This window comes from Populus trichocarpa, chromosome 16 (assembly GCF_000002775.5).
Source record: "Populus trichocarpa isolate Nisqually-1 chromosome 16, P.trichocarpa_v4.1, whole genome shotgun sequence".
NCBI lineage: Eukaryota > Viridiplantae > Streptophyta > Magnoliopsida > Malpighiales > Salicaceae > Populus > Populus trichocarpa.
In genome coordinates this window covers 12,143,889-12,169,858 of record NC_037300.2, presented here as the reverse complement: position 1 = coordinate 12,169,858, position 25,970 = coordinate 12,143,889, and the positions used below count along the sequence as shown (strand labels likewise).

The window sequence follows — 25,970 nt, the reverse complement described above, 5'->3', positions numbered from 1 at the left end:
TATAGCTTAGTATTTTCGTTGATTTTATTGTTGTTATCTGCAATTATATATACAAGTCCCAAATCTGTAAAGAATATATCTAGCTAGGTTACCATTCAAATATAACTCACCAAACAATATAGTCGGATAATATTCCTCTGACTGTCTGTCGGAGTCTTCATCAGCTGTGTAACAACATACGACCCCATATTCCAATCGGTGCTCTTCAGTTTTACTCCATCCCTCCGCCACATACTAGGCGTGGGATGATGGCCAAATATAGTGCGAAAGAGAATCTCCTTGGACCACCAGCCCCACTGCTGCACTATATAGGTGAAGAAGGAGTGCATGGTCCCTCGAAAATAAAATCATCAGACTATAGAATATTGATTTATCGAGAATAAATATCTTATAATATTGATTAGGGTTCCGATTCAAATCATTTCTCTCTGAAAGAAGCAACGAATTAACCACATGCATGAAGGTGTAATTCAACGCATAGTTATCAAAATTAATGCGAGACCTAATATCCCGCAAGGTGTCTATTCTAACTTGCAAGTCATTGAGTGGTCTGGTTTTTTTCTCATTTTTTCAAAACATTATTTGTGAAGATCAACCATCGTGTTGTTTTTGTCTAGGCCACGAATAAAAGAAATAGACTGATATTTTCTTGTGAGAGTTTTCTTTGGTGTGATCAGGTTTTGGATAACAAGATATTTGTTTGTGTGTGTTTCATTAGTGGTTGTGGAGCCCAATAATGAAGATTTTGTGAGTAGGTTTTATCAAACTCTCACTTAACATTTTTAATTAATCTATTTATGAGTATGATCGCACCTGTGAGTCCATGTACACGTAATTACTATAAGAGTGTTGAAAGCGTCCGGTTGTATATAAAAAATTAATCTAAAGTTTTATGGGTTTAAAAATATTTTTAATGGTTTGAGTATAAAATAATACCCAAGTTTTCATATTTAATAATTGAGAACTTCATAATTATGGACTCAAACGTAGTTTTAATTGGGAAAACTTAGCTAGCTCCTTTAAATTAGAGAAAACACTGGATACTTCACCGCACGACACTGTGGAGGTACCAAAATTATATTTTTTTTACATTTAAAATAATTAATGTCTAGATTAAGGGGAATTTTTTTATTAAAAAGATTATTTTTTTTTATCTAAATTAAGTACCAAAACTAGATACTTCTCATTTCTTATAATGAGAAACTAAAACATCAAAAAGTTTGTCATCCTTACTACCTTCTCTTAATTATAATTCCTCTCGTGTATCTAAAATTGTGTTCAATTGTCATATAAAATCCATCAATTTCGGAGAATTTTTTTAAAAAAACTCAGCTATTAAAAACCTTAGTATGTCTACGAAATTTTAGCAATTCAAAAAAATCATCATTGTTAAAAAAAAAATGAGAAATTAGAAAATTAAAATTTCTCAACATTAAAACTTTAAAAATGTTAAGAAATAGAATTTTCAAAATTATATTGAGATTTTTTTAAAAAATGCTAAATTCTTATTAGAAGAGAATTTATAAAATCATGTGTTTATTACGGTTTTAGATTTCTTTGTATCTCAAATATTTTCATAAGTTGATTTATTTTTTAAAGAAATATTTTTTATTATCTTCTTATTTATTGAAAATTTTAAAATATTTTATTTTCTAAGAATTTCTGAAAAAAAATTATTTTAAAGAATTTTATATTTTTTATTCCTTAAAAATTTTAAAATTTTATTTTTAATATTTTTTTTTATTTCTTAAATTTTTTTAAAAAATAATTGATATTCATCTTTCAATTTAATGCAATCTAGTTCAAGTGTGAATGGACAAAAATTTCAAACAAAACTTTTTCTTAATTTCTATGTTGAAATTAATTTGATTTGGCTGGACAAGTCATGATTTATTGATTCGACCCTAGAAATGACCGGATCAATATAAAAACTTGAAATTTTTTTCTTTAAACCAGAATAATGTTATTTTAAACTTATAATTTTAAAAAAAAATAATTAAATTGATTCATTTCAATCGTTAATCTTGAAATCGGGTCTCATAACAATACTAGTTTGTCTAATCTAAGTAAAACACATGGGCAATCTTGATGGTTCTTCTAAAAAAAAAATTAAATTTGTAAAAGTGTCTAAAAATCTTTGAAAAATTAGTCACCACCCAACTATATTAAATCCGTGCGAAGTCCATAATAAAACTCAACAACATGACTATGACTATGACTATATGGTTATAGATAGGTTCTTCTAAAAAAAAAATTAATTTGTAAAAGTGTCTAAAAATCTTTGAAAAATTAGTCACCACCCAACTATATTAAATCCGTGCGAAGTCCATAATAAAACTCAACAACATGACTATGACTATGACTATATAGTTATAGATAGATGATGCCATCCAATTTTTTGTATGGTGATTAGCTTAGCTGCCGTGGAAATTGAAAATTAAAATTAAAATTAAAATTTCCAAACCAAAAGTAATTCTTCATGTCGATTCACGTGTACTTTGTGGTCATGAATTTTTGGCAACGTTGGCCACGTGATGTAAAAGGGTTCAAACTTTAAGTTCGGTAATGCTCCAATCATGTCGGCCACACTCGTAGTGTTGGACTTTTACCACCCAAAACTGATCTCCCTCGTACTCCATTCGCTTTGTTTATCATTTCTTATGACTTGCCATCACTTTTCTATATTACTTTTTATTTATTTATTTATTTATTTATGTATCCCATTTTTGATTAATTTAACACTTTTTTGCACCGGGATCTTGAATGGGCATGTTAAATTATGTATAAACTAGTAAAAATATTATATTCCCTTTCAAAATTGTAGCACAAATTAAACTTTTTTTTTTCTTTGAGTAAATCATCAGTCAATGAATGATGATATTATTGCATTTTTTTTCTTTTAGTGAATCATTATTATTAGATAAAGGATTCAGTAGGGTAATCTTGGAGTCATAGAATTAATCTATTTTATTATTATTTTTCTAATAAATAGTTGAAGTCACGAGACATCATTTTATATTATTTTTTAATAAACAATGAGTTCAATTCAACCTAATTTAAATTATATTATATTATATTAATTAAATTAACCCATAGTCTACTACTTTTATTTAGTTTGATTTTAAACTTGATTAATTTTAAATTTTAAACTATCAAGTTTCCAATACTTTTTAATTAAAAATATATTAAAATAATATTTTTTTCAGATTATATCTTTATTTTTAATATCAGTTAGCGTATTAAAATCATCAAAATATATTTAAAAAATCAAAATATATTTAAAAAATCAATTTAATGTTTTTTAAGAAAAAAAAATTAAAAAAACACTTTAAAAAATATATTCAACCTAAAAAAAAAAAACTTAATATCACCGGAAAAATTGTTGTGGTTTAAACCATTCAACTAATATAAATATATAGCATGTTTCTATGTCGGCTGTCTTGCCTGTTCTTATGTCATGATAACTATTGTTAACTTCTCAATAATGGCACTGTGGTTTCGATGTTTATATGTCGGCTTGTTACCTGATTTCTTTTTAATTAATGATGGCATTTGGATTTGTTTGTATCTATCTCGATTAATTTTACGGGTTTTAAAATTAATAATCATATAAATTTTCAATAACTCTGAAAAAATCAAAATCATATAACTATTAAAAAATGAAACTTGAATCTCCTTTGAGAAATCAAGATATCCAATATGCATTGATCTAATTAACTACATCATCGTGTAATAAAGAATATATAAATAATATTTCTTATATAAAATTTTATTACACCAGCACCATCGATTTTAAAGGATAGCCAATGGAGCATTTTGAGAATTAATTCTGTTCAAATTAGTTCCAGAGATCTTAACAATCATTTTCAATTCGAGTGTAAATCTTTCAAGTGGTGGAAAAGAAATGTGGTGGTCTACCTCAACTTTCTCAAAGTTGCCATTTCATCCTGAAAAGATCTCGAAAAAGATTGACACCCCCACTACTCTGATAGGTGAAAGAATATGAACAAGATGAGTAAAAATATTTGGTTGAAATTGGAGCGACAATCGATTGTCATGGTAATAATTGAGTTGGAATGATTTGGGTCATAATTGAGAGTTAAATTAAAGAAACAATTAAAGAAACAATTAAAGAAATGTCTTAAATTAGTTTAATTTGGCTAAGATTGAAAAGAATTGAAAGTTCAAGAGATAATTTGAAACAAATAGCTAAAGTTGGAAATTAATTGAGGGTTTAACTAAAGAAAAGAATTCAAAATTAGAAGCTAGTTGGGTCAAAATTGCACAATTTTAGAAACTAAGAAAGAATTTGCAATAAGTGATTGGATCTAGAGGTCTAAATTAATTTAGAAGATTTAGGATACATTCGATTGAAATTGCAGGAATTTGAGAAACAAGGATTGTAATGAAAATGATAAAATATTCCAAGGACCAATTGACTATTTATATAACTTCGTTTCAATCCTATTTGTCTCATTCCAATCAATTCAGTCCAATTAATTTCATTTAAGTCCAGTTGAATTCAGTTATGCTCATCCTGATATCCACTTAACTTTTTTACTTCAAGATTACTTTTCAAGATCTTTAATCAACTCTAAGGGTTTGTATAGAGCTTGAGAGGCTATAAAGATATAATTATAAATTACTTGATTTGTATCTCTCAATCTAATTTCATCTTCTCTAATGTGTTTATTAATCTTCTTGGGATAACAACTTTTATCTATCAAATCCTCATGAGTTTCTTATTGTAGCTTATGTACTTGGAGTACTTAGCAAGTTTAGTATTCGGGGTTATGGTTCAACATATTTTTTTATAAAAAAATAATTATTTTTAAAATTAAATTTTCATTGTTTTTGAATCGTTTTGATATACTAATATAAAAAATTAATTTTAAAAAATAAATAAAAAATATTATTTTAATATATATCCAAATAAAAAAAATACTTTAAAAATCAATTACCACCACATTCTCAAATATCCTAAACTAAGTAAATAACATTGTCATTGGAAGGTGATTAAATATTTACTCGTTGCCAAGAATTATCTCTTTAATATGAATTTTAATATAACAGAAGTTAATATATATATATATATATATATATATATATATATATATATATATATATATATATATATATATTAAAATCCAAAGGTAGGTTTAAGTGATTCTGATTGCTTATATATTTTTATTTTAATTTATCTTCATGATTTTGAAGAATTATATTTTATTTACTCAGTCAAACTAAAATTTTAAATCCTATGAAATAATATTTCAATCTTCATTTATAATATATTTTAAATTGAAAGAAGCAACAGAACAGTCACTCTCAGTGTGTGCATCATTTCTCTCTCTCTCCCCGTCGCATTCTCTCTCTACATAGAAGTGAAGAAATCGCACATCCAAAAGCATTGTTTAAATTAGTTCTCTTAGTATCCCGATCACACCTCCCATCTCATTGATGAGTCAACAAGTCCCAATTTCACACTATGTTTCCAACTCTCTTGTTTGTAAAAGACGGTTGTTCCCGGGATGAATTCTGGGATTTTGATTACTCAGAAGAATCTGTCTGTTTAAGCTGGAACTAAGCTGCTATCTGATGGGTTTTTTGAAATTATTGAGAAACTTGAGAATTTGGCACTGAAACCCCATTATAAAACCTTTGCTTAATGCCCTGAAATTGCTGCGAAACTAGATAATATGGCCTTCCAACCACAGAATTGTTAGCCTCAGGTTTCCAAGCCTTTAAATTCAGGACGTACGAAAACATCGTTAACGGGATTGTCTCACAGATACATATAATTATACATCTACTCAAGTGCTTTTATAGTATGACTTGGGTTGGGTAGTTCACTGAGTTTATATGGATTAAATAAGTTAATCTAGTCATTAATTTTAATGGTGGTCAAAATAGTAAAGATTATTTGCATCCACACTGGTTATGTAATTAATTCTGTGACTTTCAGGTCATTTCCTCTTCTAAGGTTTGACGTGATGGTGCTCTGAGTGCGGATGGATCATGGATGCGTTACTATGTCCCGGACCAACTTGGGACTTTGCACAACAAAACCCATTTGTTGCTTTTATGCATCCTTCATCTCTGCTAAGATAGCCTATCAGCTGTTGAACACTTTTTAATTTAAGTGATGATCGGGTGTTATAATCGCCATAGAAAATGCATGACTAGCCATCTAATGTGTAATGATTATGTTGTGCCTAAGGATGCCAATGCTGTTGTTGTCACCATCAACAACAAGTGTACCACAATCAGTTTATAGATTGTTGCTGCGTTGGATTCAACTGCATTATACTACCAATCTTGCCGTGAAAAGACTTTCCACATTCTCAGAAATCACAACGAGCAAGAAAGAGTGGGTTACTGCGGTATGCTTAAGATGCTTAGGTTGCTCCTGTTTTTGGACTGAGGTTCTTCAGGCGACAGAGCCGAACGCTGAGAGTGAGTTGGAAGAGTGGGTTATTGTGGTGGTGAAAGTTGGAGGTTCTTGAGAGAAGATGGATTCAAAATTAGGTAAATTCGTAGTTGTTTTTGTTCAGATTTTTATGATTAACAAGCAGATAGATCTAAAAAATCGATGTTTATACTCCAAATTTTTGTTGAGTTTGGGTGGCTAGATTCGGGTAAGTACGGTGGAATCTGGTGGTTAAGATTTCATGTTTAGTAAAGAGAAGGAGAATGATAATTTCATTATTTTAACATAGCATGGATTTTTTAGTTATTAATTAAAATAAAATGGCAATTTTATAAATAATTCCAAAGTTTTTGTTGACTATTTTTTTCTGGATATAAAGTGTTTTATCATTTATAAATTATGAGATGTAAAATATAATTTTTTTTAAATACAAAGACAAAATAAAAAAAGTTCAACGTAATTTTTCCCATTTAATAACAAAAAGTATGAGATCATTTATTTAAAATCACATTTTACATATATATATATATATATATATATATAAAGGTTCAACGTAATTTTTCCATTTAATAATCCTTCTTATGCGGGTGCATTTATCCATATAAATGTTGGAATTTTTTTAAGATTTATGTTCTATTTGAGATTGTGGTAACGGTTGCGGTTTAAAGTATTTTTTATTTAAAAATGTATCAAAATAATATTTTTTTTATTTTTTAAAAATTATTTTTAAAATCAGCATATCAAAACGATTTAAAAACATAAAAAATATAATTTTTAGTAAAATTATTTTTTAAAAAAACACGGTTTCAACCACGTTATCAAACAAATTCTTGATAAATTTTTATTGCCACAATTCATCCATCATATGAGTGTGAGGATGGGATTTCTCTCTATGAGATAGAGTTTATTTTTAAACACACACATGAAAATCGTGATAAGTACAAGGTCAAAAAAACAAATCCAGGCTATTAAAACTCATGTCAATACCTGAATTGTAGTCAGTGGACGGTGATATTTCAATTTTCTTAAGCAATCATAGTTCAATTTGGAGGCCATTACTGCCTCCAGAGTGGAGGTTGATGTTTCATTCAGTAAAGGTATGATACCTTTTTTTTCTTAACCAATCAGAGTTCAAGTTGGAGACCACTATTAACTATAGAGTAGAGGTTGTTGTTTTCAATGTAGACCATACCTTCATTATGCATAATAGTCCCTCTCAACTATATGTTCTCTTAGCTATTTAAAAAACAATTACCTATACTCTAAACCGTGTGGTGGGAAATATTGTGGAAATTCATGATATTTTTTCCATTTTGCCCTTGGAAAAAGCACTTCTATTTGTGCCTTACAAAAATAGGTGTCAAATGGTTATTTTACGATATATAAATGTCAATGTATGATTGTTGGGGGGTGTAAACGGTTTTTCATAAAAAAATGGGACTTATAAATACTACATTGCCCTTGAAAAAAATGCCTGGTGTAATGAGATTTTTCAATTTTTGCATAGTGTAATTAGTAAATTAACCTTAGACTTAGATTTTTTAAACTTTTGCTTTAGGAGTTTTTTTTTTGTTTGCACATGTTTTTCTGTTATTATCATATGTTCTTGGGGGTTCTTAGGGGTATTTTTAGCTTTTCAGACTTTTTTTTTTGTTCATACGAGGTTTAGAAGGGGTTATTTTGGTCTTTTAATAGATAAAAAAAACAAAAGATATAAACATATGCAAATCATATATAGACGCGCGACATGCCTCGTCATATTTATTTGTTTGGCATCTCACAGTTGCCAGAAAATGCCGACCAAGATATTTTTCGATTCCTCTTAGTGGTCCTATTTTGATTTTCTCTTTTCTTCTTCTTTTTTAATATCTTAAGTGAAAAGAATAAAAATCCTCTCTTTACTTAGACAGTATTTTTTTCGTTAAAGAAAAAATAAATGATTGTGACTAAACAATTTTGTGTTCAAATTACACCTCCCATTTCAAAAAACGAATTTTGTGCATAATTTTTTTTTTTTTTTTTCATTTGGAGTTGAGGAAGGGTTATTTTGGTCTTTCAATAGATAAAAGCAAAAATTGTGAACATATGCAGGTCATATAGGCGCGCGAGGTGCTCGTCATGTCATATTCGTTCGGCACCTCACAGTTGCCAAAAATTAAATATTGTCCAATGAGTTTTTTGATTCCTCATTGCAAAGCCTAACCATGTTACATGGCATGTGTGAGTCTATTCATGATCGTGTGGTCCTGATTTGGGTTTTTTTCTTTTTCTTTTTTCGTTGTAAAATTAAAATGAGTTGAGGAATCTAGTATCGTTTTAATTTTAATATAACTTATGATATTAAACGAACAAAAAATTCCATTTTCTTAATAAAAAACAGTAGGGGTAAGAAAAAAAACTTGAAAACCGATTAAACCGAGAAAACCGTAAAAAAAATAACCGAAAAAAACCGAACCGTGAAAAAAACTGATTAAACCGATTAGAATTTTGAAAAAATGGACCGGTTCGGTTTCGGTTTTATAAGCTTGAAACCGAAAAAACCGAATCAAACCCAAACTGAAAAAAAACTGAGCCAAAACCGAGCCATACCGGAAAAAACCGAGCCAAAACCGAAAAAATCGAGTCAAACCGGTTTGAACCGGTTTTTGTTCTAAAAAACCGAACCGGACCGAACCGAAACCGGTCGGTTTGAACCGGTTTTGATTTTTTTAAAAAAATTTCGGTTTGAATGCTTTTTTTTGATAAAAATCGAGCCGAACCGAAAATGATCATCCCTAAAAATAAAGAGTGTTAGATTAAATATTCTTTATTTGGTAATTTCCTAACATTATAGATAGGACCAATACTCATTTTTTTTTTAAAAAAAAAATGAGTATTGGTCAAAGGAATAAAAATCCTCTCTTTACTTGGTCAATATTTTTTTTCGTTAAAGAGAAAAAATATAGGTTGATTTTGTTTTTCGTTGAAAATGATTGTGACTAAACAAACAATTTTGTGTTCAAATTACACCTCCCATTTCAAAACGAATTCTGTAAATGTTGATTGATCTAGAATGTGTATCTGTAAATGTTTAATACTGTTCATCAATATTTAAATTAAACAATAATCATGTTCTTTTTTCCCCCAATAATATCCTTTCGCTAATATTCCAAGCATTTAATTCAACAATTTTCTTAATAGTAACTTAGTAAGTAAAGGGATTTAATTTGGTTATAAAATGAGTTTATATTATTATAACTTATCCAAATTTTTTTTTAATTAAATTCCTTAATCAACATCCATGACAATATATCGAATGTTAAAAAAAAAAGAGAATATGTACCAATGGGTTCCTTTGACTCATTGGTACTTTATCAAGAGATCATGGGTTAAGTTCTTCGCAAAAACAGAAATTTGAATTTATTTACATCTTATGTTAAGAGGTGTTAAAGTAAACCCTTATATATATTTATTGTTAATATTGTCAAATTAATTAATTCTTTTTCATGATGGATATTAATTAAGTCCAATTTTTTTTCTTTTTATTATTAATAACTAATCATCGTTATATATTAATATATTATAGAACTATCTCAATCTAATAACTTAATATATTAGATAAGGCCTCAAGATATGATAAATATTATTCTCTAACACACCTCTTCAAGTAAAGGCTCTTTTTTTGGGCTAGAAATTTACACAGACTTACACTACCTTAAATTTAATTTTTATCAAATAAACGTGAATAGTAAAATTCGAACTCGTGACTGCTTGGTTATTAAGGTTTTGATATCATATCAAAAGAATCATTTCAATCCAATAGTTTAAACGATTAATTAAGATTTTAAGATATGATTTATATTTTTCTCTAACATAATATATAACATAGTTATGTATTAACTTACCAAATAGAAAACAAGTAATAGGATTTGATTAAAAACCTAAAGTTATTTTATTTGTGTTGGCAAAGAATCCCTTATAATTCTGGGTGTTATATGGAAGCATGGAAACAACAAATGAGGCTTCTTCTTCTTCTTTTCCTTAATTTTTGTTGGCTGCCATCGAGAGGTTGTCGATAGTTTGATGTTGTTAATTAAATGTATCATGACAAGACCACTTTTACTAACTAAACAAACTAAACACTCAGAGGATCATCAACTGTCCAAACCAAAACCAAAACCAAAACCAAATAAAGAAATGAGTTAGGACACGCAAGTTGCCATCCTAGGTGCTAGCCCCATGAATAAGAAGCTTTAATGTCTCTGTTCGTTTAGCCTGTCCCTTACATAAAATACCAAAAAAGCTATTAATGCTGCCCCCCAAAGAGATGAGTCGGGCACTTGACTAGTTTCCTGGAGACAAGGATCTGAAACTAACCGGTGCATGCCTGCTAACACGGCCTTGCTATATATCACTTGGAGCTGCCTTTTTTCCCATTTTTGGATAAAATTAACACATCTCTATCTTCTTTTAGAATGAGAACACAATACATGAAAGTTTTGGGAGAATCTGAATCCCCACTAGTCCTTATTCTTCGTGGATTAGCTTGCCCAGCAATACAACAACTCAAGCCATATAGCAATGGCGACAAGGTCAGTCTATGGTAAATACCGGTAGCTAACTAGTGCTATCAAGGCTACTTTGCTGATGCCAGATGACAAGATGCCAGGAAGATCAGCTGCCACTAACATTATATAGCCCTCACAAGACACGTGGATAGAAAACCTCTTTGAATTGTCTATAATATTTAGTCAAAATTAACTTTTCCATGCGTAGCACAAAACCCACTTATTGGTGATTAATCTATATGTATGCATTATACCTTCTTTAGACCATGGCATTAACACATAATTAAGCCTGCCTTGCAATGAAGAAATTCTTTCGTTTTATCATTTTTCTTGAGCTCAAACCCAATTTGTCTATACCCCCACTACATTATTAATATGGCAATGAGCAAATCAAGTTCATCACGGCGCCGAAATTAGTCCACTCCTTCTATAAATACCTCAAAGAAATCCCACTTCTCTCTTCACACACTACAACCACACAACATCTTCTATCTCACAATTTGTCTCTCATATCCCCATAATATACACGTTCTTTTTATTGATATACATCAATCAAATTAATTAGCGTCACCTTCACCCACTACCAACACCAACAGGACTAACACTAGAAATAAAATTCCCATCTTTTTACCTCTCTTATCCTCTCCTTACCCAAAAAAGAAAAAAAGAAAATGATGAACTGCTTGCAGAGTTGGCCAGAACCTGTGGTTCGAGTCCAATCTTTAGCCGCAAGTGGTATCCAGGCAATCCCAGAGCGTTATGTTAAGCCACCTTCTCACAGACCGTTATCAAACAGTGATTTCTCACTACCTCAGGAGGTCAACATTCCTGTTATTGATTTCCAAAACGTTTTCTCTAACGACCAACGCCTCCGCGAAGAGGCCCTCCGTTGTATCTACAGAGCCTGTAGTGAATGGGGCTTCTTTCAAGTAGTGAACCATGGTGTGAGCCACGAACTGATGAAGGGGGTTCGTGAGATTTGGCGCGAGTTCTTTAACCTGCCAGTAGAAGTGAAGCAAGAGTATGCTAACAGTCCTGCTACGTATGAGGGGTATGGTAGCCGGTTGGGCGTGGAGAAAGGAGCAACTCTTGATTGGAGTGATTATTTCTTCCTTCATTACATGCCTGTTTCTCTCAGAAACCAAAACAAGTGGCCTGCAACCCCAGCTTCTTGCCGGTATGCATGCATCTTCAATTCTCTTAGCAGCCCTATGTTATAGTATTCCTTCGTGTGTTTGACTGTTTCTCCTTTGTCTGTTATACTATATACGAGTACTTTTCTTCCATTTAATTAACACTGAACTTTCTTATTTTCTTCAAATGGCCATTGGAAATTGTCTTTCTTGCTACTTTCCTACTTATTAGTCGTCTACCAAAGTTGGCACGGTAAAATATATCCAATTAGTTGCAGAACTGTAGAAGAAAAGGAGGTTTGGCAGCTGGATCTTTATCATAGAATTGCTTTACAAGTACAGCCAATAGTACCATCCTTTACACGAGGAGATAATATGATGAATATATAATTATCTAGTTTGACCGTCCAAGAATATATGTTGGATGGGCGCCTTTATTTTATAGAATTTGGTTATTTGTTTGAGGTAATTTAATTTACCTACAGACTCCAGCTGATAATTCCCTTTTGATTGCTGGTGGGTAAAGGTTCTCTATTGAAAAAGAAAAGAAAAGAAAAGGCGTGAAAAGGGCAAGGGAGAGATAGAGTTCGATTAATCTCTGATACTGCAATTATTTCATGAAGTCTTGCAGAAATGATTAGTCACAGATGTGATGGTTCTAATTAATTTAACAGCTGCTAGTTAAGACGTAAATTAACTATTTTACAACCTTTTTTGCAGGGAATTGGTAGCTGAGTACGGCCGCGAGGTGGTTAAACTTGGTGGAAAGCTGATGAAGGCATTCTCTATGAACCTTGGCCTGGAAGAGGACTTCCTCCTTGATGCTTTTGGCGGAGAGGAAAATGTCGGTGCATGTTTAAGGGTTAATTACTATCCAAAGTGTCCACAGCCAGACCTCACACTAGGCCTCTCGCCGCACTCCGACCCTGGTGGAATGACCATTCTCCTGCCTGATGAAAACGTGGCTGGACTGCAAGTCCGTAGAAAGGACAGTTGGGTCACCGTTAAGCCAGCACCAAACGCCTTTATTATAAACATAGGGGATCAAATCCAGGTAACTCTAATTAAGATAGCTCTTTTCCATTTTGGATATATATTGCTTAATTAACTTCACTTTATTTTCATAATCATATCGGTACTGATAAAAAAGTATTGATTTGTACAGGTACTGAGCAATGCCATCTACCAGAGCGTGGAGCACAGGGTGATTGTGAATTCTAATAAAGATAGAGTCTCTCTTGCCTTCTTCTATAACCCCAAGAGTGACTTGCTCATTGAACCATCCAAGGAACTCGTCACCGTCGACCGGCCGGCCCTCTACCCACCGATGACATTCGATGAATACAGACTTTACATTAGGACAAAGGGTCCCTGCGGCAAGAAACAAGTTGAATCCCTAAAATCTCCTAGTCCATGTAATGAATGTTGAATTGATGACAGTGTGCGACGACGTTGGTCCCAATTAATTCATTCGCAAGTTGCAGGAAACAAGAAGACCAGGGCAATTTGAATCACATGGTGCTGCATTTTACCACTTACTTTTGCTTCCAAGTTGCCTACGTCTGTTTAGGATAATTAAAATCTCAATCACATATAGTGGAGTTCCTTTTCTATGCTGTACAAGAAGTTGGAATTAAGTTATTGTCTATTTGTCTGTGCCAATTCAAGAAACGAAAACCCATTATTTGAGTGATGATGGAGCCCTTCTCTTGTTGGCATGTGCAGTCGACTAAGCTCTTTCGATGGTCACTTCACGAAACAAAAGTGAATCATTCGATAACGTTATCCTCGCCAAAGTGATCTTGAAAAAAAATAAAATATTTTAAAAAATAACACAGATACAAATAAGCTCAAAATCTTTTAAAAATGGAGGTTATAATTTTCCCACAGTAATTACCAATACTTTCTCCATTCGTACCACTTATTGTTCACTACTGTACAGCAAACTTTACATCCCTTTTGGCACAAATCACATGTTTTGGACTGCTATCAATGGCTTTCGTTTTTATTAGTATTTATTATATAGTTGACTCACATTTCACGTGGGGATGATGGATTGAAAAAAATTTAAATGAAAAAAAAAAAAAAAAACATGAAGGGATTGTTAATGTTTTTTTCCAGTATCAAGAAAGAAATTAATTGTTAGCTGTGTGTTTAATAAAATAAAAATAGTGAATCATATACAGAAAAAAGTATTAAAAAGAGATTTTAACTTTAATTAAAGCAAAATAAACTTTTTGACAATGTTTTTAAACTCGAGTTGGCTGATAGATAAATCTTGATTCGATATCTTGTCTCGTCTGAATTTAAAATTAAATCTAATAAGAGTTGTCCTGAAGTGACCTGGTCAACTTGAAAAATATAAACACGACCCGATCAAAACCCAGTTTAACTTAAAAAAATTCAAGATGATATCGTTTGAATTTTTTTAAATATTGAAATGTCAATATCTTGAATCAACTCGGGTTAACTCGGCAAACCCACGATCAGAATCATTGACCCATTTGGGTTTAAAAACTTTATTTTCTAGAATTTATTTTTCAATGAGATATGATAGTAAAAATAGACACGTACAGAAAAGCCATCAAACAAAATTTAAGAAACAAAAAAAATCATAAAAGGTTGTACAAATAAAGCATTGACTAACATTATAAAAATAATTATATAATCTCATTTAAAAATAAATAAAAAATTAAATAGTATTTAATGAAAAAATACCCTAACTTTTAGTTTATTTTAATGAATTATAATTAAAAAAAAAAAACCCACAAAGGCTAAAAGATGCAAGGCGGTTAGGCATAAGTTATCTAGCATGCTTAGCACATTACAAAAAAGGCCAAGCACATCGGCCCGCAAGGCAAGACCCACGTGCTTGCTCTTTTCTTGTCTTAAATGTCAAATAACTTCTAAAAAAAAAAAAAAAAACAATGCGTCATTTGCTAGTATTATTTTCCTCATCCCAAGTAACTAAAATTGAGCTTCTTCTTTATATTCAAAAAACTCAATTTCAAGCTTTTTTTCACTAGAAAACATGAAATAAACATCTCACACAAACCTCAATAAACTCTTATATAACCTCAAACAAACCTTTAATTGGTTAGATAATATAAAAAAAATCACCCCAATCAAGAAAAAAATATCATGCTTGGATCTATAATTTTCTTGGCAATGTAAAGGGTTAAAACACCTCAATGAAATGCTTTTTATAAAATAAAACTCTTTAACACCAAGATCAATTTCTTTTTATTATTGGATTTTAAACTCTTTAACACCAAGATCAATTTCTTTTTACTATTGAATTTTAGGCAACTAACTATTTTTTCTCCCCTCTACCATTTGTGGTGAAATTCTCTATCTTCTTTTAAACTCAGCGACTAAAATATAAAAAAAATAAAGTTTTGTATTAAAATTTAAAATGCTAAAACTAAAGGAACTAAAACAAAAAAAAACATTTGAGGACTGAAATTTTAAAACCTCTCCTCATGCCATTGATTGCAGTCGAAAATATGTGATGTTATCGAAGCTTGTCTTAATAGTGTAAAAACTTAGACAAATTAATAGACTGAATTCTCAAAATAATACTATGTAAAAAAATAAAATTAAAAAAAATCAGTGACTAAAATAAAAAATTAATAGATCCCTCTCTCATGTGGTTTTTCTTGTAATTTGGCATGGTGCAACTCTTTCCATGTTTCTGAATAGTAAAAGAATTTATTTGAATACCAATAAATTGAGAAGAAGTCAATTTATTCGTGGACAATAAGCTTCCATTGTTATAAAAAATGTAACAATCGGTGCGTCAATACTGCTGTAATACCAAGCCATCTGACTTACTTTTCAAAATCAAATATGCACCATACAATAAAAAAAATTAAATAATATTTTGTAGTTGATACCATCATTGTTTAGTGGAGAAAGTATAATTGATTTGCTTGATTCAATGTTTTGTAGCTCACATTTGTATGAGATTAATTAATTATTGTAGTCAATAGGTAAATAATTGCTCGAAAGCTGCATTATGTAAGTCGTAACAAATGAATAGGCACACGTTTATTTGAAGTTTGAAGGTAAATAGGTAAATAATTGCTCGAAAATCTTGATTTCCCAACTTTTTGACACTACAGTGCCATCGGCAGGCAAAGAATTCAGAAATTGTTTATTTTCGTGTGGTTTAAACGTTGTTTTTAAAAATTTTAAATTTTTTTGTTTAAACCTGTTTGTTTGCTAGAAAATAGTTTTTTTTCTTAAAGTGAATTCCAGAAAAGTGAATTATTTTTTAATATTTGGTAGTGTAATGAAAAATAAATTGAAAAACATTTTCCAGTGTTTAGTTATGTCATGGAAAATGAGATGAAAAATAACTTATTAACTTATTAATTTTTTTTATTTTTTAATGTTTTTATATCGTTTAAATATATTGACATCAAAAATAAATTTTAAAAATAAAAATATATATATTATTTTAATATATTTCTAAATAAAAATACAGTAACAAATACTGAAATTGCTTCAAGAAGTTCACTTGACCCTAGCTTGAGCATGGATTTGGGTTTCAAGAGATTGCTCTTTTAAAAAAAATATATATATAAGAAGAATTGTTTAGCATTTAATTGATTGTAGGTGTAATTTGGAAATTTTTTTTTATGTTTTAAATCTTACCTAAACAACCTTTGTTTAAGGTGCAACTTTCAAAGTCTTGATTTAATTATTTTGATGTCGAATTTGTAATTTAGAAAAAGTAGGCATGACCGTACATCCATCAATTCATCAAAAGAAGACAATCATGGAGCCATCACTCCCGTTTCTTTTTTTTATTATTATTATTTTTTTTAATTTTTAATCTTTTCTTCTTACAGTTTAGATATTTGTCAATAAGAAATCTTACCTTCATATCCAATTGTCCAGTCAATAATCTAACCAATATATTGATGAATTGACTATACACATTGTTGACTAGATCCATAACCTAACCTATAATTATAGAGCTTGAGATTCAATAGCAATCATGATTGCACGAGAGGAGATATTTCATGTTATGTTAAGCGTGTGTTTGGTATTGTAGTATTTTTATAATTATATTTTTTTAAATTAAGTTAAAAAACATTTTTGCTTCTGGTTTTAAGAAAAAAAATTTTAAAAAATATATATTTTGTTAAAATTGTTATGAGATGGATTTTTACATGTAAAATAAATAAATAAAAAATCTTTATAAATAAAAAACGGATTATTTTAGTTTTTACAAAACTAAAATTTAAAATACAATTACATATAGGATTTAGTGCAAAAATAAAAAATAAAAATTATTTAGTTAACCAAATGATTTTTTCAATGACTGAAAAAAAAATTATCATAATACCAAAGTTTCTCTAAATAGTCCATTTTTTATTCCAACTTATATATATATATATATATATATATAAACTCAACTACGGGTTATAAATTCATTCTAGCCCAAATTGTCTATTTAGCAGCCTAGGTATTAAAGCCCAATTCGGTGCATTTAATTTCCCATCTTTTTTCTTGACAACAATATATGAATGGGATTACTGGATTATTGGCAACAGCCAGTCTTTCGTCTAGTGATAAAATCCAAACAATCCAGGGGAAAATTAGCAGTTCATATTTCACCAACACAAGAGGTAAATTTTCTTGCAACTTGGATTCGTGCCTATGAATATAACGTAAGAACACAGAGTGCTAAGCAAATGTAATCTCTCAACAAACCAAGACAAAAAAATGGAGCAAAGAATGATTGCGTTCCATAATCAACCAGGCATCCACTAAATGCTATGTTCTGATTTGTACACAGTAAACAAAAATAGCCAAGCTAGATCACCCTTCATAATCACACAGGATTAAATCAACTTAATGCTATATATGATGCTATTTCTACACAGATACCTTCACCAGAAATGTTTTGGTTGCCTTCATGGTCCTCAAAGTCATCCACCCAAATTCTCTGAATAACCGTGAAATTATCTAAATATTTCCAGTGACCAATGGTGCTTCCACTACTTGTATTCCATGCAACCATAATAATATTACATGTTGTGATATTTAACCTAGAAAAAACTAGGCTCTAGAGGTGATGAACAGGTGGCCAAAATGTCCCATGGGAAGTTGACGTCATGAGATGGATGTGAAAATTTTGCATCTCTTTGAAGAACCATGTTTTGATTGTAAGGATCTGGATTGAGAGGTTCCAGTTGATACCGTGAAGGCAAAACATGGTGTTCGGTCCTTAATCTCTTAAGAGCTTGAAAGTCTTCTTCAGACTGTATTTCAACTTTCTCACCCTCCGTATCAGTTTCAAATTCCTTAGCATTTGATTCTGAATCGCAGAGAGATGGCATTGATACCGGAGAGAAAGACTTGGTGTGTTTTGGATTTCCATTTTGATTTTCCTCCACAATTCTCTCAAGGAATCTCCCTTGGGCTTCAATTTTAAGCTTCAAGCTCTTTTGAACCTTAAAAATTAACCAACCACATAGGAAATCAACAAACATATGCATGGTGTTTATTTATAAATAAAGCAAAACAAAGTTTCGTGTTTTGTTCATTAGTAGATAAATCTGCATGAAAAATTATGTTGCTACCACAAGTTGATCACTCAGTCGCCTATGGACCTCCATTTGCATCAGTAACGCTTCATTTAGTTGAGCACCTCTGCAAAAATTATGCAACCAAAACTTAGATCCAATTAGTTCATGAACAAGTTGAAGGAGGTGCAACTGATTAATAATTAACTTACGATGTTGCACTGAAATTCGGTAACATTTCTGAAATATTTCTCCTTTCAAACTTGCCTCCTGTTGGAAGATGCCAAGAAATTAACACACACAAAAGATCAGTATACAAGGACTACAAATTTATAGGCAATAAAAATAAAATGAAAGCACTCCACATACTGTTGGTTTCTGGGATAAACTTCGAGATTCTGTATTTCTGAAAACAATAAAGATGGATCAGAAAATATTAGTATAAACTGTTTAACAGGGGCCCTGTGATATGTTAATCACACGTTGTACTACCACTTGGACACAGATTGCAGTTTGTGAAAAATGAAGAAATATATTATATAAAATTAGAGGAAAGCGAAACTCAATAATATATTTATGTTTTGCAGAGAGCTAAATCAACAGAATACTAGGTCAAAGTGTTAATGATCATGAGTGTATTTTAATCAGTATTGAATCTTTAAACTGTCACAAGAAAACACAAGAGTCCAGGTATGCATCTTGTAGCCAAAATCTGAGACGATTGTAAGAATCCAGCATGATGACATGAAAGTTAATTCAATGGGTTGTATAGTTCCATGCAGGAGGGCAAGCTACAGGGGAAAATAAATAATTACCTGCAAATGGCTCTTGACATGGTAGATAGTCAATCCAGGGATGCCCATAGCCCTCAAGATACCTTTCGGTGTTGCTCCTGCAAATCATTCCAAGTATGAACATGAGTGATCGTAAGAATAACTAGACAACTTACAAACCTCAATGAACAAGAGTATCATCACTGGAGTTGCAGTGTATTGATGAAAAGAAATTAATTAATTCGATCAAGCTTTAATTAGCATGGTTGGCTTCTATTTAGCTTTGATCAATGAAAATCTTTCAAAAGGAAGGTTCGTGGTGTTGAACAGTGGTAGATCAAATATCATTAGTGCATGTAAACGGATTGATCCAAGAACATACTATCAGGACCACCAAGTTGATTAACAGCCTCTTCGAACCGATCATGTAGTTCTTGTGTCCAACGCAATCTGTCTTTGTTAGATCTGTCGGAGCGACTTCGACCCATTGTTGGAATCAGATGATTATAGAGTGTCAATGGCAGCTTATGAGTAACAATAATGCATGGACTACGTCTTCTCGCTTGTAAGGAGGGTTATTAAAACAAGAGAGCAAGAAAAAGACTGTGATGTAGACAGGAAGAAGATGATTGGGTCGATGAGAACTAAGATATAATTTGATTAAAGAAGATGCTAAATGATGTCTAGTTGTCGGGGATAAACCAAGCTTGTATGAATAGGAGTTTGGATAACTTCAAACTCAAAAGATTGTCTTAACTTCTCTGTCAACCGTGTTAAGGAAATTCACGGGTATTGGTTCCTTAAGTCCAAAACTGTACAGCTCATGATAAGCAACTGTTCTGTCTGTCCCTGTTGTTTTTTCTGCGCTGTCCGACCTCAGTTAACCCTCAGTTATCAACTGGGAAAAGGGGCGTTGGGCAGTGAAGGCGAAGTTAAATGGACTTTGTAATCCAGTCTTGCCATGTCAATCTAAAAAGATCATCCAGTGTCTTGGGCTGGCTACTGTTTTCAGGTTCAGATTGGACCCAGTTCAGTACCATATAGGACTTCTAGGATCCTAGCAAGCCTATTACTGAGCAGGACCATGGAAGAAGGCCTTTCAAGATGTTTCAACTCGTCATGGGACCAATAGCAGAGCATGTCAAGCGACCACACTTGCATGAGCTGGTCTCAGGCTCGCAGCAATATGATCTGCACCTCCCTGCCAAAGACAGATGAGGGCAGCAATATGATCCGCAGCTCCCTGCCAAAGAGTTCTTGGCTACAATTAGCATAACTAATTAATAATAGAAATATGGTTGCCACCCATTGGGATAGCATAATAAGTTTAGATCACCATGCAGACAAGTAGACTCCTGCAAAGCAAGTCATCTCTGGTGTAATGTTATTCGTGCATTTAACATAAAATAAGAGATCAGATTACATAACCTGCTATTTAAGCAAATGGTTCAGTTGGGAAGAAGGCAAACTAAACCGTTGGGGGCATCTGTTATAAACAAGCATTTTTAACTTTCACATTGCATAAGAGGTGATGTTAATACACTACTTTGTCTGCCACTGCAACGACACTGACTATGACCGGCTCCTCTTCATACAAGATGGACACTTGTATTGCTTAATACTGTCAGCCTTAGCGGGTGTTATCTTCACGCACTTTCCATGGTACCACCTCTCGCAGACATCGCAGCCAATCCAGAATTCGTCAGCATTGTAATTTCCACCACAGCTCCCACATAGCGTTTCAGTGTGGTCTTCTTCATCCTCGTAACTATCTTCCATAAGCTTAGGGTTGCTTTTCATTTGTCCATCACTTGATCTCTACAGAGAGGAGGAACCCAGTAAAGTTAAGGACAAGTTAAAAAGCGTCAAACAATTGGAAATTAGGCTTGCTTTTTGTTACTGAATCAATGCATCTATGCATCACTAAAGCATCATAACAACAGAATACCAAAATTTATGGCATCCTCAGTCACTACGGTGAAGCATGATAGAGTTCTACACCAGATTTATATTTTGGTTGCAACGAAAGAAAATTAAGAATGAAAAGCTATCAATTAAGTTTGAGATTATCAGAAAATTGAGATGATCCAAATCAAGTTTCGATTAATCACCTTTATGCTGCCTCGAGATTTGCTTCCACTATCTACACTAGGCTTTTCTTTCACAGGCTTCCTTTCTGTTACAACTTCAAAGACAGTAGGCAGATCATTGATCAAGCTGAATAGTCGTTTCCTGTCCATAAAAATGAACTTCAGTTTCTATGGAGAAAAGCCAAACTAAACATAACATCACACTGAAATAATAAAAATAAAAAATAAATAAACCTCAAAACATCCCACTAAGCAAATGGCTAATAATCAAGTCTCAGGTCTGCAAGACAAACATTACATGCCAAAATTGATAGTTGAGCTACTAAAGTTTTAATATTATCTGTGGTGGCCTATGCAGTCCTGACCAATTCAAGCGAATCACAATTTGCCAAGCAGAATAGATTACAAGTGCATGCTGCCATGTATTCAATTGAAAACACATCTGTGACATAACTTTCTGTCGAGAATTTTTTAAGATTTCTGGAATCCTTAGTAACAAGATTTAATAAGGTGCTTAAAAATAAATAAATCAATATAAGAAATTAATAAACTGTCCTTTGTGAAGCAAATAACTGCTAAGAAATAAGGATATAATCAAGCAGATGCAATATATCTAATATTTTTTTCGATCATGCTACAGCGATTCTAAATTCACCAACTGGAAGGCAATTACAAAGATGATTAGGACATTGATTGGTACCATGTCTTTAGACATCCAACAAATCTGATGGATTTTTTCTCAACGTTAACTTTCCAAATTTCATCAACATTTTAATCCCATCAGAATTGGAGAAATGATTAACAAAAGAACATTATGATGTAATAAGAATACCAAATGGTCCTCACAATTGTGCAGTAAATTACCTCTCATTCCGATTAAGACGAGCACCGAGATAGAAAGCCACCGAAAGCAACCATGAATCACTGTGCACAGCAACAAGAGAAAGCCAGTCTTTTCTGTTCATCCCATCTCTAGCAAAATTAATTCCAAGGGCAGGTTCAGGGAGCTCTGGTGGAACTTCTTCTGCTGGCAGGGCTACTTCCCATGTCTCACTTGGATGTCCGTACAGACACAAATTCTCCTTGTCTAACCCAAAAACATAAGAGTAAAGTTATATCACTAAGTGCAAACAACGCAAAAACATAAGGCAGAGATGCCTTGAGAAACCAGAGTAACTGCAATGCAGATCTTACATTGCTTGTTTCTTCATTAATAAAAACATTAGCTGATCGATTTACAAGTTCTAGCCATTTCAAATTCTCTTCTTCCTGTATTTAATTTCAATGTTCTGCTTACGGAGTGAACAGAACATTGAAATCAAAAAAGCGACGCACTCAATTTCCACTGTGAAAGATCTAAACTTTGATATACTACTACAAATTTTTTTAAAAAATCACCAGTTATCCTAAAAGATACAACAGCAGAGATCACATGCATAACTTCAAATCACTCCACTTTCCTTTGTTTCCCCTCATGGTTTCTCAAGAAACAAACAAATTCTCCCAATTTCACCCTAAAATAGAACCCAGAAAAAAGAAAAAAAAATCCACAATAATTCAAATAAACAGCTCCCCCATTACACGTTACCTGGATCACAGAGTCCATAAAAAGCATCCACATCTGAAAACAACAAAAGAAAACACAAAGAAACCCATGATCATATTTGCATGAAAGATTCAAAATTTTTAACCAAAAAAAAAGAAAGAACTAAGAATTAAATTAAATTTTAATTACCATGAGTTAAAGCACGCACAACAGCAGCTCTTCTAGCACTGAAATCTTTGAAGATCTCCTCTACAGTTCGTGCGCTTGAAGCCATTTCCATAGACAGTTAATTACAAAGATCTAAAATAACGGAAATTTTATTTATTTATTAAACTTTTTAAGAATTGTAGAGATTGCTGTCCAGTGAGATCATGAAAGAGGGACGTGGGACGGGAGGAAGGAAGGACGACTCAAAGACAACACATGTAGCGAGACAGAGACCCCCCCACCCCCCAAAAAAAAAGAAGAACAAAAAAAAAAGAGCAAGTGTTAGTGTGACGCTATTAAGGTTATTTTGCTATTGGCAAGCACGGTTTTACTTTTACGGTTTCCCACGTGCGGCGTTTGGTCCAAACGGTTTTGCATTAAAAGGGTGGAAATTTGTGAATGGCTTGTGGAGTGTACATGGTGAGTGGAGTGGACAAATGGTTTTCATGTTTTTTTTTAATTATTATTATTACATGATTAAATTACAATAACCAAATTAGATATCATTTACTATTAGTCGTTGACTTTTTGACGGGTGATGTAATCAGAGATCATTTGTTATATGAATAAACCTCCTTGTCATGGCAGAAAGTTTTTTATTTTTTATTTTTAAAAAAAGCATATCTTGATATGTGTTTTCAAATCCATGATATATTGGGATATAATATGATGATTCAAGAGTAATATGAATTTATAATAAGATAAATATAAAATGAAGATGATTTTAAAATAGAGGATTGACAGTATTAGGGGTGAGCAAAAAAACCAAAACACCAATTAAACCGAGAAAACTGAAAAAAAATAACCGAGAAAACCGAATCGTGAAAAAAATCGATTAAATCGATTAAAATTTTGAAAAAACCAAGCTGATCGGTTTGGTTTCGATTTTATAAGCCTGAAACAAAAAAAACCGAACCGAACCCAAAAAAACCGGAAAAAAAACCGAGCCAAACCGGTTTTTGTCCAAAAAACCAAACCGAAACTGGTCGGTTTGAACCGGTTTTGGTTTTTTTTTAAATCGATTTAGTTATTTTTTTTATAAAAACCAAACCGAACTGAAAATAATCACCTCTAAATAAAATATATGAAAATAGAGACGGCAAACTAATACAAAATTAAGAGTACAAGAATACAAAGAAGTTTTTTTTTTTTTTTTTGTCAAAGCATGAGATGATGAGAATATTTTTAAAAAGGATAGTAAGATCATGAATTTCTTAATCAAAATATACTTATGTAAATGAAGTGTAAGATACTTACGTAAATGTAGTGTAAGAGATGGAGGATTAGTTTTTATGTTTTTTTGTTAACTATTTAGTTGTGAGTAAATTATAAATTAGTCCCTTTAGTTTTTCAAAATGAATTAAATTGTCCCTCTAAATATCTTTTTTTCTCATCAATCTTTCCATATTATCTATTTTTTTTTCTATTTAAAAAAAATAAAAGCAAAATAAATTGAAAAAGAACATGGAATGGGTAAAAAGGATCAAGTTACAAATAGAATAAAAAGAAGAATGATAGATCTAACAATGGTTACTTTTCTGTTTTGGATCTCCATCCATCTATCAAATTAAGATGCTATTCATCTCTCATCTTTTATCCCCTCCCCTTTTAGTAAACAGACACTAAATTTAATATGCAAGTTCAAACATGAAAAATAAGAGAGGTGGTTTTTCTTTACGTAATCATAATTATTTGCGTGTTTACTAGCCTTTGTAATTATTGAGAGCTTTGAAAAGAAGAATTATTCATCTCTCATCACCATCATCATCACCATCACCATCACCATGATTTGTGTTGTTATTTATTATCGAGCCCCACACACACAATAAATAAATAAATACAGAAGAATTTGACCTGACATCTTAGAGCTCAAAAAAAATATCTACATGGGATTATACAAAATCGACAAGTGAGAGTTTTGGACTAAGCTACATGATGAGGAAGCTCGAGGACCAGTTTGGACAAATTTGGCAAATTAATAGTCCAACTTTGACTAATGAAGGCTCTGCTGATAAGAAAAAATTTAATTTAGGAAGAAAAGTTCAAAATTAAATGATTAAAGACTCAAAAGAATATTTTTTAGGGTTAATTAAATTTATTAAGGGTTTACTTGCATAAAAAAAAATCAATTTTTAAGTTCGATTTAGATTTTAATTAGAAGAAATTGAAGTATGAGGCTTAAATTTAATTTTTGAAAAGCTAATTTAGTCAAATCAAGGGCTTAATTGCATGAATATTAAGGTTGATGGTCAATTAGGAGCTTGATTGAAAAAAATTCAAAATCAAGGACCGATTTGTAAAAGGCACACGACTTCAAGGACTGAAATCAACAAAATCAGGGGGCAAATTGAAAAAAATAAAAGATCATGATCAATCGAGGATCAATTTGTATAAATCAGAAACTAAGGACTAAAATGAAAAAAAAACGCTAAACTTTGGGGTTGGTAATTGAATTTGAAAAGGACAAAATGACACAAGATTGAAAGTTGGAGGGTAATTAAAGATATAATCAAAACGCATCGTCTCGAAAAAGTTAGAAAATGACATGTTGCCTACTCACTATTTATCTTCTTCTTTTATTAGTTTTAACTGATCGAGTAAGTATTTTTAAACGAATGACTGTGAAGCTACAAACCTCCAAATTGAATAAAGTTAGATCCAAACGAAAGGTATGCTTTCTCTTTACCAAGTTCAGATGGTCTCCG

At 31.6% G+C, this 25,970-nt stretch overlaps 3 protein-coding genes across 3 annotated transcripts; 1 reads left to right on the top strand and 2 right to left on the bottom strand.

The window, feature by feature from the left end:
- The first annotated feature begins 11,274 nt into the window (after positions 1-11,274).
- On the top strand, positions 11,275-13,803 carry LOC7460357 (jasmonate-induced oxygenase 2). The gene is made up of 3 exons (XM_002323546.4): positions 11,275-12,154; positions 12,831-13,164; positions 13,276-13,803. The coding sequence occupies exons 1-3, from the start codon at positions 11,649-11,651 to the stop codon at positions 13,537-13,539; spliced, it is 1,104 nt and encodes a 367-aa protein (XP_002323582.1). The 5' UTR covers positions 11,275-11,648; the 3' UTR covers positions 13,540-13,803.
- Positions 13,804-17,847: 4,044 nt separating this feature from the next.
- LOC7460356 (myb family transcription factor PHL7) lies at positions 17,848-20,646 on the bottom strand. Its single transcript, XM_002322948.4, has 6 exons — positions 19,805-20,646; positions 19,465-19,541; positions 19,019-19,055; positions 18,862-18,919; positions 18,707-18,776; positions 17,848-18,577 (listed from the first exon to the last, which is right to left on the bottom strand). Exons 1-6 carry the CDS (start codon positions 19,908-19,910, stop codon positions 18,173-18,175), a joined length of 753 nt encoding a protein of 250 aa, XP_002322984.3. The 5' UTR covers positions 19,911-20,646; the 3' UTR covers positions 17,848-18,172.
- Positions 20,647-20,796: 150 nt separating this feature from the next.
- LOC7466074 (PHD finger protein ALFIN-LIKE 1) lies at positions 20,797-23,529 on the bottom strand. Its single transcript, XM_002322947.4, has 5 exons — positions 23,248-23,529; positions 23,101-23,133; positions 22,377-22,599; positions 21,534-21,654; positions 20,797-21,240 (listed from the first exon to the last, which is right to left on the bottom strand). The coding sequence occupies exons 1-5, from the start codon at positions 23,336-23,338 to the stop codon at positions 20,995-20,997; spliced, it is 714 nt and encodes a 237-aa protein (XP_002322983.2). The 5' UTR covers positions 23,339-23,529; the 3' UTR covers positions 20,797-20,994.
- Positions 23,530-25,970: the final 2,441 nt, after the last annotated feature.

What these genes read in the sequence shown, in the direction of transcription:
- LOC7460357 (XM_002323546.4), top strand. Translation starts at nt 11,649, where the DNA reads ATGATGAACTGCTTGCAGAGTTGGCCAGAACCTGTGGTTCGAGTCCAA. An exon ending in GCAACCCCAGCTTCTTGCCG is followed by an intron (nt 12,155 to 12,830) that starts GTATGCATGCAT and finishes CCTTTTTTGCAG; the next exon opens with GGAATTGGTAGCTGAGTACG. An exon ending in ACATAGGGGATCAAATCCAG is followed by an intron (nt 13,165 to 13,275) that starts GTAACTCTAATT and finishes TGATTTGTACAG; the next exon opens with GTACTGAGCAATGCCATCTA.
- LOC7460356 (XM_002322948.4), bottom strand. Translation starts at nt 19,910, where the DNA reads ATGGGTCGAAGTCGCTCCGACAGATCTAACAAAGACAGATTGCGTTGG. An exon ending in TCAACTTGGTGGTCCTGATA is followed by an intron (nt 19,542 to 19,804) that starts GTATGTTCTTGG and finishes AATGATTTGCAG; the next exon opens with GAGCAACACCGAAAGGTATC. An exon ending in ATGTCAAGAGCCATTTGCAG is followed by an intron (nt 19,056 to 19,464) that starts GTAATTATTTAT and finishes TATTGTTTTCAG; the next exon opens with AAATACAGAATCTCGAAGTT.
- LOC7466074 (XM_002322947.4), bottom strand. Translation starts at nt 23,338, where the DNA reads ATGGAAATGGCTTCAAGCGCACGAACTGTAGAGGAGATCTTCAAAGAT. An exon ending in TTATGGACTCTGTGATCCAG is followed by an intron (nt 22,600 to 23,100) that starts GTAACGTGTAAT and finishes TTTTTGGGTTAG; the next exon opens with ACAAGGAGAATTTGTGTCTG. An exon ending in AATCTCGAGGCAGCATAAAG is followed by an intron (nt 21,241 to 21,533) that starts GTGATTAATCGA and finishes TCCTCTCTGTAG; the next exon opens with AGATCAAGTGATGGACAAAT.